Genomic DNA, 10,898 nt, shown 5'->3' with positions numbered 1-10,898 from the left:
GGTGAAAAGGATTTGCAAATCATTGTATTCCGTTTATATTTACATCTAACACAATTTCCCAACTCATATGGAAACAGGGATTGTAAATTGCTTACTTCTACATTTCAAATGTGCTTTTATAAAGTCTTCAATCAGTGCACTTTAGCCACAAAATCCTCTTTTGTGCACATTTGGAGTTAAAAAGTCAATAAAAAAAGCAACTCACATGTGAGTCAACAGTCTCACAGCATTGTTGGCATTAGTGGAAGAAGCATGTCAAAAAGCTGCAGCTATGTCTGTGTGCAAATGTTGCATCGCCCCCGTGTGGCGACTCAGGTGAAATGCAGCATACTGTCCTCACATTCCCTTGGAACGGTCACCTTGTAGCAGTGGCACGACAGTTTGTAATTGCACCCACGGTTGTTGTCCCAGTGATCGGAGCCTTTCACACGGTAGCGGACGGCAAACTCCAGCAGTCCTCCCGGCTGCAGAATGAAAGGCGGCACGTGCAGACGAAACCGGAAGACGTCCGTGCCTGGACCGCCGTGGTCCCCCTGGGACCCGGTCGACACCCAGGATGCGGTCGTGTCCGCGCTCGTTCTCCAGTTGGTAAAAGAGTAGTGCACCTCCACCTTTTTCTCATAGTCTAAATTCAGCACTTGAACGGTGCCGGTTATTCCCAGATCCGTGCACGTGACCCGGTCCAGACACACAAACTGCGTGTGCACACGCTCCAGGAAGTCCGGTTCTGTCCCCTGGTTCTCGGGGAAACAGGGTTTAAAGTGAGGCAGGGACAGCTCCAGGGACGTCCCGAAGGCCATCTCGGAGCTCATCAGGAGTCTGAACATAACGTGCTGGGGTATCAGCGGTCGCTCTTTGACTTTGAACACCTTCACTTCCTCTAAGTCCAGGCCCAGCGCGTCCACGAAGCGCACCTGCGGGCTCCTGGGTAGACTCCTCCTCTCTGCGGGCCCGGAGAGAGACTGAGTTCGTCTCCTCATGATTGTTTTAGTCGGAGGATGGCTGTGCGAGCTGAGCTTGGAGTCCGGAATTGCGGAGGGGGGTCTCGGGCTCGGAGGGCGGATCGGGACCGGGGCCTTGGGAAGTTGAGGTTTGGGATCGTAGACGTATCGAAGTCTAACGGCGGTGGTTTTTGACATGGTTGTGGTGCTGGGCCCGCTGATGGGTTGAAGCTGGCTCCCGCTCATTGCAGCTGTGTTGCTGTGTCTCCACGCCATGTCCAAACAAAATGCCGCACAAACAAAGCGAACCTTTTCAGTCAGATGTTTTGTCCTTGACGTTTTTTTGCTCCAATCCCTGAAGAAGACCAAAAACACAACATCTCCAGCAGAAACCACTGCAGCTGATGATCAGGTCCTCAGACTACAACAGTACTATATCGCTTTAAGCTCCTTTGGGCCCAGCCTTTGACATATAACATGAGAACTGAACTGGGGACGGGAGGTGTAGAGGGAATATTTATAGCAGATAGTGGTGGGCAGTCCTGTCATGTCCTTCTCTAATAATACTGCAGTGATTTCATGCCGTTTATTTCACTAAGTCAAAGGTTATCATTCTGTTATAAAGAATACTCAGGATGGAAATGCTGTTCAGAACAGGTACTGTACAATAGGGAAGGGATTTATTAAATGCAGTCTGCTGAAAATGATGGAAAATGCCACTCTGCACAATAACTGACGCTGTAGTCAAAGCTGGAATTACTACAAAACATATTTTAAGACTTAACACTAAACCCAGCAGGCACAAGACATTGATACAATGTTGATTATACATGTGTTTTTGTTTTTTTAAACTGACTTTTAAACAACGTTGAAAAATAGTTGTATTTGTAAATTCAGACAATGTTGATGTCTAACGTTGGATCCACGTTGTTGGTTGGGAAATGACCAAATTTCAATGGTCAAATCAACGTCACAACCTGACATTGAATAAACGTCAAAAAGCATGTTGTTTCAACGTTGTAGAATATTGATTGGGAAATGGCCAAAATTCAATGGTTATATCAACGTCACAACCTGACATTGAATAAATGTTGTCAAACAACATGTTTCAACGTTGTATTTGTGTTGTAGAATATTGGTGGGGAAATGATCAAAATTCAATTATCAAATCAACGTCAAATCAAAATTTGTCCCACGGACCGGGGGGGTATGGTATTTATTTATTTTTTTGTCATAAAGAAAATACAATCATGTGTGTTTACGGACTGTATCCCTGCAGACTGTATTGATCTATATTGATGTATAATGTAGGAACCAGAAATATTAATAACAGAAAGAAAACAACACTTTTGTGCGAATGAGTGTGAATGAGTGTAAATGGGGGAGGGAGGTTTTTTGGGTTGGTGCACTAATTGTAAGTGTATCTTGTGTTTTTATGTTGATTTAATAAAAAAATAAAAAATAATTATTTTTTTATTTTTATTTTATTTTTTTAATTTCTTGTGCGGCCCGGTACCAATCGATCCACGGACCGGTACCAGCATGTTGTTTCAACATTGTATTTGTGTTGTAGAATATTGGTTGGGACAGGATGAAAATTCAATGGTCAAATCAACGTCACAACCTGACATTGAATAAACGTCAAAAAGCATGTTGTTTCAACGTTGTACTTGTGTTGTAGAATATTGGTTGGGAAATGATCAAAATTCAATGGTAAAATCAACGTCACAACCTGACATTGAATAAATGTTGTCAAACAGCATTTTGCTTCAACATTGTATTTGTGTTGTAGAATATTGGTTAGGAAATGACCAAAATTCAATGATCAAATCAACGTCACAACCTGACATTGAATAAACGTCGTCAAAAAGCATGTTGTTTCAATGTTGTATAATATTGGTTGGGAAATTACCAGAATTCAATGGGCAAATCAACGTCACAACCTGACATTGAATAAACGTCAAAAAACATGTCGTTTCAACGTTGTATTTGTGTTGTAGAATATTGGTTGGGAAATGACCAAAATTCAACGGTCAAATCAACGTCACAACCTGACACTGATTAAACATCACCAAAAAGCATGTTGTTTCAACGTTGTATTTGTGTTGTCGAATATTGGTTGGGTAATGATCCAAATTCAATGGTCAAATCAACGTCACAACCTGCCATTGAATAAACATCAAAAAGCATGTTGTTTCAACGTTGTATTTGTGTTGTCGAATATTGGTTGGGTAATGATCCAAATTCAATGGTCAAATCAACGTCACAACCTGTCATTGAATAAACATCAAAAAGCATGTTGTTTCAACGTTGTATTTGTGTTGTACAATATTGGTTGGGAAAGGACGAAAATTCAATGGTCAAATCAACGTCACAACCTGACATTGAATAACCGTCAAAAAGCATGTTGTTTCAACGTTGTATTTGTGTTGTCGAATATTGGTTGGGTAATGATCCAAATTCAATGGTCAAATCAACGTCACAACCTGACATTGAATAACCGTCAAAAAGCATGTTGTTTCAACGTTGTATTTGTGTTGTCGAATATTGGTTGGGTAATGATCCAAATTCAATGGTCAAATCAACGTGACAACCTGACATTGAATAAACGTCACAAAGCATGTTGTTTCAACGTTGTAGAATATTGGTTGGGAAATGGCCAAAATTCAATGGTTATATCAACGTCACAACCTGACATCAAATAAATGTTGTCAAACAACATGTTTCAACGTTGTATTTGTGTTGTAGAATATTGGTGGGGAAATTATCAAAATTCAATTATCAAATCAACGTCACAACCTGACATTGAATAGCTGTCAAAAAGCATGTTGTTTCAACGTTGTATTTGTGTTGTAGAATATTGGTTGGGAAATGACCAAAATTCAATGGTCAAATCAACGTTACAACCTGACATTAAATAAACGTCAAAAAGCATGTTGTTTCAACGTTGTATTTGTGTTGTAGAATTTTGGTTGGAAAATGACCAAAATTCAATGGTCAAATCAACATCACAATCTGACATTGAATAAATGTTGTCAAACAACATGTTGTTTCAACGTTGTATTTGTGTTGTAGAATATTGGTTGGGAAAAGACCAAAATTCAATGGTCAAATCAACATCACGACCTGACACTGAATAAATGTCGTCAAAAAGCGTGTTGTTTTAACGTTGTATTTGTGTTGTAGCTAATTGGTTGGGAAAGGACGAAAATTCAATGGTCAAATCAACGTCACGACCTAACATTGAATAAACGTCAAAAAGTATGTTGTTTCAACGTTGTATTTGTGTTGTAGAATATTGGTTGGGAAATGATCAAAATTCAATGATCAAATCAACGTCACAACCTGACACTGAATAAACGTCACCAAAAAGCATGTTGTTCCAACGTTATGTTTGAGTTGCTGTATGTCAGGACCTAATTCAACAAGTTCTCAACGTCGTTTTAATGTCTTGTGCCTGCTGAGAAGTGCGTGGTGCACGTTTCATGTGTCAGGTAAAGCGCGACAAATGGGGCCATATGAAGTATTCCCTACTTAGTGGAGATAACAACACTAAAGACTTTCCCCAACTCTGACTACTTTTAAAACTAGACTGAAAACTTTCATGTTCACCTTAGCTTTCAGCTAAATCTTTTAATCTTTTAACGTCCGCACTGTTTTTATTTTTATTGTCTGCATTTTAATTTTCCTTTTATTTTCTTTCATTTCACTTTGTTGTCTGTGAAGCACTTTGAGTCTGCCTTGTGTATGAAAAGTGCTATACAAATAAAGTTGCCTTGCCTTGCCTTGCCTAAAGAGCTACTAGTCATAGAAGAGTCAATGCAGGGGGACAGCGCTGATCTTTGGACTTTCAGTTTGCGGCTCATAAAGTTGGCACGCCGGCCATCGCAACACTGCAGCAATAATCTCAAGTCATGATGCTGCTTGAGGGGAAGTTCAGAGAATCCTCCAGAATCATCTGCCTTCAGGTGATGCCTACATATGTGCTGGCTGGGGTCGGCATGGTGACGGCCGGCATGCTGCTGGACCGAGTGCAGGTCAGTGACACCCGATACCTCCAATTTGAATTAAAAAAAAAAAAGTATTTGAACGAGTGCGTGCAGTATGCTGAGTGTCTACATTTTAGATACGGGTTGTTAGGGCTGCAGCACCTGAAGGCTATGAACTGCATGAAGGTGTGAAGGGTTTGTTTATATGGGACTGAAAGTATCACCGAGCCCTGGGCAGCAAGTCGGGTACAGCTTACCGTCTGAAGCCAAGTAGGAAATAAAATGTAATAACGATCTAATCCATCAAGTGACTACAAGCTGTCAACATCTGTCTGTCGGTCCATGCTCGCTGTGCCTCCTACGTTTGATTTGTGACGTTCAGCTGTTTGGAGGCGTGTGTGGCCTTGCAGGTGACCCTGACCTCGTGCAAACAGAAAAACCGGCAGCAGATGTACTTTTTCATACGTGGCGAGTCCAATCTACTTCTGCATTTTGTCATTAAAATAATACAAATTCTATGTAAGTATGTATGGGTTAGCTTTTTTCAAAAAGGTAACAGTAAAAGAAATGATTGGATTTACCTAAAAAACTAAATCGCACTAATAGATTTGAACTAAAAAACACTGCTTTACAGTAATAATGCTGACTCATGTGTTTAAGTAAAACAGCGGTCTGGTTTTTTTTTTGGGAATTTGGGGAAATGCAGGAATTTGTTTGAAAATGGTAAAAAAAAACAAACTTGAATGGTCTGAATGAGTTGAAATGGTTGGTGTTGGAATTGTTCAAATCGGTCGAGAAATGTTGAAGTGGTAACACGTTGAATTGAGAAATGGTATTACGGAATTCCTGGAATTTCTAAAAAAAAACGGGAATTTTTCCAGTTCAAAAAACAACTTTGTTTTTTGTCCTGATTAAGAAGAATGTCATGTGGCCCTCACTGACAACGAGTTTGACATCCGTTTTATAATAATAATATAGCTATTTTAGTTCCCAACCATCAGTTCTTACCCTCCAGCACATATAAAACCTTAACTTTCTATCATAGCTTTTTATTTAATACAATTTTTAACGTTAACATTGTTTTTCTCATAACCTTTTACAAATAGATAAGATTTTAAGAAAATGCAATTCCAGTCCTATTATTATGAGGAATCTGTAGCAAAAATGTACATTTTCTATCTCTCTTCATATTTCAAGTTGCAGCCAGAAGAGGGAGCTGCAGAGAACAAAAAAAAACATTCTGAGTCATTGTCCTGAGTCCCAAAGTCAAATTTCATCTTAGTCACAGTCCTGATAACAGTGCAGGTATACTGTTCTCCTACGTAGACACACCGAAAAGGAGTAGGAAGAAGCAGAGTGTCCTCTGTGTCACCGAGCGTTTAACATGTTGACATTTATAGTTGAAAGCCATGGTTTATTTAAGTATGTTATACGCATTTTTATTCAAATGAAGCAAACAGAGCGAACACTTTCAGGCACCTGCTGTCACCCACAAAGGACATGGAAGAGCAGCGGGAGGAGGGGCTATGCAAAAGATAAGGCGGGGTGTGTGTGTGTGTGTGTGTGTGTGTGTGTGTGTGTGGCAGGAGGACCAAACGGCAGCATCCACCTGAACACACCTACAGACAGACGCAGGACCCGTCACGGCCAAGCTCACTCCCCTCCAAAAAAAAACCCCATCCTTAACGTTAATTTTGCAGCCTGATGAAAATGAGGAAGGTGCTCCCGATGAACCAGGAGGAGAAGAAGGAGCACAGGAGAGCTGAGAAGAAGCTCCTGGCCTTCTGGATGTCCTTGTCCCACAGGACGTGGACCCTTTTTAGGCCCCGTGAGAGACCTGGCTTCCGGCGCTCTGGGTCGGCCGCCCGGCTCCTCAAAAGTGAGGCATGAGGGGTGTGTGTGTGTGTGTGTGTGTGAGTGTGTGTGTGTGTGTTGGAAAGTGTCTGTCAGTTGCAGAGTGTTAGAAGAGGCCTTACAGACCCGCTGTCAACTGTTAATCTGTATGTGTGTGTGTGTGTGTGTGTGTGTTCTTGTATTTCTACCCTTCTTGAGACATCAACAAGGAAAAGTACCTTCCATATGAGGACCGGTGAACAAGTTAGGACATCAATTATGGTCCCAATACGGAAAACCATTGCACCTGATAGAGAATGTCTCATATGCACCCCCGGTGGTGAAATCTATAACAATTTTCAAATTGACTGTGTGTCGGTTTAAAAAATGCTCCCCCTCTGGTCAACATATGAAATAACAAGTGTGTGTAAGAAAGTGAAATGCGCCCCCTTTGGCCAAAATTTATTTTAAAAAATAATAAATATTTTTTGTTATATTGTTGTTGTAATTATTTTTTTGTTTGTAATTTGTTTTTAATGTTCTTTATTTACTTCAAGTTATTACAGCTATTTATTCCATTTTTTTTATTATATTTTTTTTTTCAGAAAATGAAAAAATTGAATAAATAGCTGTAATAACTTGAAGTAAATAAAGAACATTAAAAACCAATTACAAACAAAAAAACAAACAAAACCTAAAATATTTCCTTTTTTATATTTGCATAGTATGTATTTATTATTAATGTTGTAAATACAAATCATTATATATCTAGAAAAGGTGGTCCTAAAGAGGTAGGCATTTTTCGGTCTCAAGAAGGTAAATACAATAATTTGTGTGTGTGTTCTTGTATTTCTACCCTTCTTGAGACATCAACAAGGAAAAGTACCGTCCATATGAGGACCGGTGAACAAGTTAGGACATAAATCATGGTCTCAATACGGAAAACCATTGCATCTAATAGAGAATGTCTCATTTGCACCCCTGGTGGTGACATCTATCAAATTTTTCAAATTAACTGTGTCGGTTTTAAAAGTGCTCCTCCTCTGGTCAACATATGAAATAACAAGTGTGTGCAAAAATTTGAAGTGCTCCCCCTCTGGCCAACATATGTAATAAGTGCGTGTAAGAAACTGAAATGCGCCCCCTTTGGCCAAAATTAATTTAAAAACAAATATATATGTATATAGAGATATGCTGTAATAACTTGAAGTAAATAAGGAACATTAAAAAACAATTACAAACAAAAAAAATAACTAAAAGCTTCCCTTTTTAATAGTTGCATAGTATGTATATATTATTAATGTTGTGAATACAAATATTTGTATCTAGAAAAGGTGGTCCTAAAGAGGTAGGCATTTTTCGGTCTCAAGAAGGTAACAAATACAATAATTTGTGTGTGTGTGTTTGTTCTTGTATTTCTACCCTTCTTGAGACATCAACAAGGAAAAGTACCATCCATATGAGGACCGGTGAACAAGTTAGGACATAAATCATGGTCCCAATACGGAAAACCACTGCACCTGATAGAGAATGTCTCATTTGCACCCCCGGTGGTGAAATCTATCAATTTTTTCCAATTGACTGTGTGTCGGTTTTAAAAGTGTTCTCTTTTGGTCAACATATGAAATAACAAGTGTGTGTAAAAATTTGAAGTGCTCCCCCTCTGGCCAACAGATGTAATAACAAGTGTATGTAAGAAAGTGAAATGCGCCCCCTTTGGATAAAATTAACTAAAATAAATAAATAAATATGTATATAGAGACATGCTGTAATAACTTGAAGTAAATAAAGAAGATTAAAAACCAATTACAAACAAAAAGACAAAACTAAAAGCTTCCCTTTTTTATATTTGCATAGTATGTATATATTATTAATGTTGTAAATACAAATCTTTATATCGAGAAAAGGTGGTCATAAAGAGGTAGGCATTTTTCGGAGGTCTCAAGGAGGTAACAAATACAGTCATTTGTGTGTGTGTGTGGGTGTGTGTGTGTGTGTGTGTGTGTGTGTGTGTGTGTTCTTGTATTTCTACCCTTCTTGAGACACCAACAAAGAAATGTACCGTCCATATGAGGACTGGTGAACAAGTTAGGACATAAATCAGAAAACCATTGCACCTGATAGAGAATGTCTCATTTGCACCCCCGGGTGAAATCTATACATTTTTTCATTTTTTCTCTGGTCAACATATGAAATAACAAGTGTGTGTAAAAATTTGAAGTGCTCCCCCTCTGGCCAACATATGTAAGTGTGTGTAAGAAACTGATATGCGCCCCTTGGTCAAAATTAAAAAAACATTTTTAAAAATACCGCAACCCCAAAAGGGACAAGCGGTAGAAAATGGATGGATGGATGTATATAGAGACATACTGTAATAAGTTGAAGTAAATAATGAAGATTAAAAAATAATTACAAACATAAAATTCACGAACTAAAAGCTTACCTTTTTTATATTTGCATAGTATGTATATATTATTAATGTTGTAGATACAAATCTTTATATATCTAGAAAGGGTGGTCCTAAAGAGGTAGGCATTTTTCCGAGGTCTCAAGAAGGTAAGAAATACAAGAATGTCTGTGTGTGGGTGTGGGTGTGGGTGTGTGTCCTGCTACTCCGTCATCTACAAAAGTGGCAGCTCGACGCAAAGCTTTTGTTGACGTTCAAGAAGGAAAAGGAAGTCGATCCCGCATGTGAAGATGGGATCTCTGACGGACTGACCTCGGCACCGGCGAAGAAGAATGCGTTAACACGGACCCGTCATGGCGCTGACCCATCTGGCGCTGGAGCTGTGTTTCCAGGGGAAAAAGTTGAGGGGCTTCACCTGCAAACTGACCCGCTCAGCTCACGGCTTCCTCCCCGAGAGTTCTTGGATCATCGCCGCCCAGGTGCTGGTGCCGTACCTGGTGTCCGGTCTGGGCATGGTGGCGGCCGGCATAGTCATGGATATCGTGCAAGTATGTTGAGAATGGAGTCTCCGCTGTGGAATCTGAAGTGGATGAAGGAGTACGAAATTGTACTTAAGTAACAGTACTGTTACTTTAGAGCAGTGTTTCTTAACCATAGGGCCGGGGCCAAAATATATATGTTTCTCAGCTGTGGTCCGTATGGGCGGTACTCAGTTGTAATACACTTTTCCACCACTTGTGGCAGAAATGAAAAATAAAAGTCTGGAGATAAAGTTATAGAGAAGTTTTTTAAGCGCCAAAATTATGACTAAAGTGGTGAAGCTGTACGGAGCCCCTAAAGGGACATGGGGGATTTTTTTTTTTTCTAATTTTTTTTTTTTTTTTAGACATGCATCTCGTGCGTACAAGAAACTTTTTATAAAAAAATAAAAATAAAAAATTATAATTTTTTATTTTTTTTAGACATTTATCTCGTGCATGAGATACATGTCTAAAAAAAAAAAAACAGAAAAAAAAAACATGTATATACTTTTTTTTTGTTTTTTTAGACATGTATCTAAACAAAATAAAGTCTATAAAAAAATGTAATTTAATTTTTTTTTAGACATTTTTTAGACAAAAACAAAATAAAAAAACAATTTAAAAAAACAATGTTTTATTTTTTTTTTTATAACATTATAAAAACAGATATTTTCTCGTGTGCACGAGGTACATGTCTAAAAAAACATTTTAAATAAAAAAATTTAATTAAAAAAAAAATGTCCCCCATGTCCCTTTAGGGGCTCCGTAAAGCTGTGTTTTCATTTGCACTTTACTTTTATTGGCAGTTTGGTTAAGAAACATGTTTATTATCAATTTAGTTTAAACAACTGTATGTGAATGTATTTTTCGTCAGTTATTTAAGAGTCCCTTCTGATGCAATTAGTATTTATCTTTCTAATCAGCCTGACCTAAGCCTAAATGTTATATGTTAGATAAATAATAATCTTTGTCATTCAACATGGTTGTTATCCTGTTCAACTGTAAGTAGGTGAGGTATGATTATTGAATACGATTGACATAAATAATATGACTAATTTAATGCTAGTGTGCTCTGGGCCCCCCCTGTAGTGGGAAAAAATGGGCGCTGAGGTTAAAAAATAAATAAATAAATAAAAAAAGATTAACAACCCCTGCTTTAGAGTAATGACGTAAAAGTAAAATGTAGGCATCTAAAATATCTACAGTA

General features: G+C 38.5%; 2 protein-coding genes across 6 annotated transcripts in view; one reads left to right on the top strand and one right to left on the bottom strand.

Moving 5' to 3' along the window:
* Positions 1 to 1,359, bottom strand: ppp1r3db (protein phosphatase 1, regulatory subunit 3Db). Its single transcript, XM_062045466.1, has one exon. It carries the CDS (start codon positions 1,215 to 1,217, stop codon positions 312 to 314), a length of 906 nt encoding a protein of 301 aa, XP_061901450.1. The 5' UTR covers positions 1,218 to 1,359; the 3' UTR covers positions 1 to 311.
* Positions 1,360 to 4,796: 3,437 nt separating this feature from the next.
* Positions 4,797 to 10,898, top strand: part of LOC133648883 (solute carrier family 41 member 1-like) — a 46,734-nt gene continuing 40,632 nt past the window's right edge. For 3 of the 5 annotated variants that reach the window (XR_009825946.1, XR_009825947.1, XM_062045393.1), the window contains exon 1: positions 7,761 to 9,718. Coding sequence is in view for 3 of the 5 variants with exons in the window: in XM_062045393.1 (XP_061901377.1) it covers positions 9,524 to 9,718 (195 nt within the window). In the remaining 2 variants the exon portion in view is untranslated. Of the gene's footprint in view, positions 4,979 to 7,381; positions 7,580 to 7,760; positions 9,719 to 10,898 lie in introns of those variants that run through there. The other 2 variants (XM_062045402.1, XM_062045418.1) reach the window with 2 other exon arrangements.

This window comes from Entelurus aequoreus, linkage group LG01 (genome assembly GCF_033978785.1).
Source record: "Entelurus aequoreus isolate RoL-2023_Sb linkage group LG01, RoL_Eaeq_v1.1, whole genome shotgun sequence".
Taxonomy (NCBI): domain Eukaryota; kingdom Metazoa; phylum Chordata; class Actinopteri; order Syngnathiformes; family Syngnathidae; genus Entelurus; species Entelurus aequoreus.
This window is presented reverse-complemented; position numbering and strand designations above follow the sequence as displayed.

Bases quoted from the DNA above. Each gene is read 5' to 3' on its own strand.
- ppp1r3db (XM_062045466.1), bottom strand. From the start codon at position 1,217: ATGGCGTGGAGACACAGCAACACAGCTGCAATGAGCGGGAGCCAGCTT.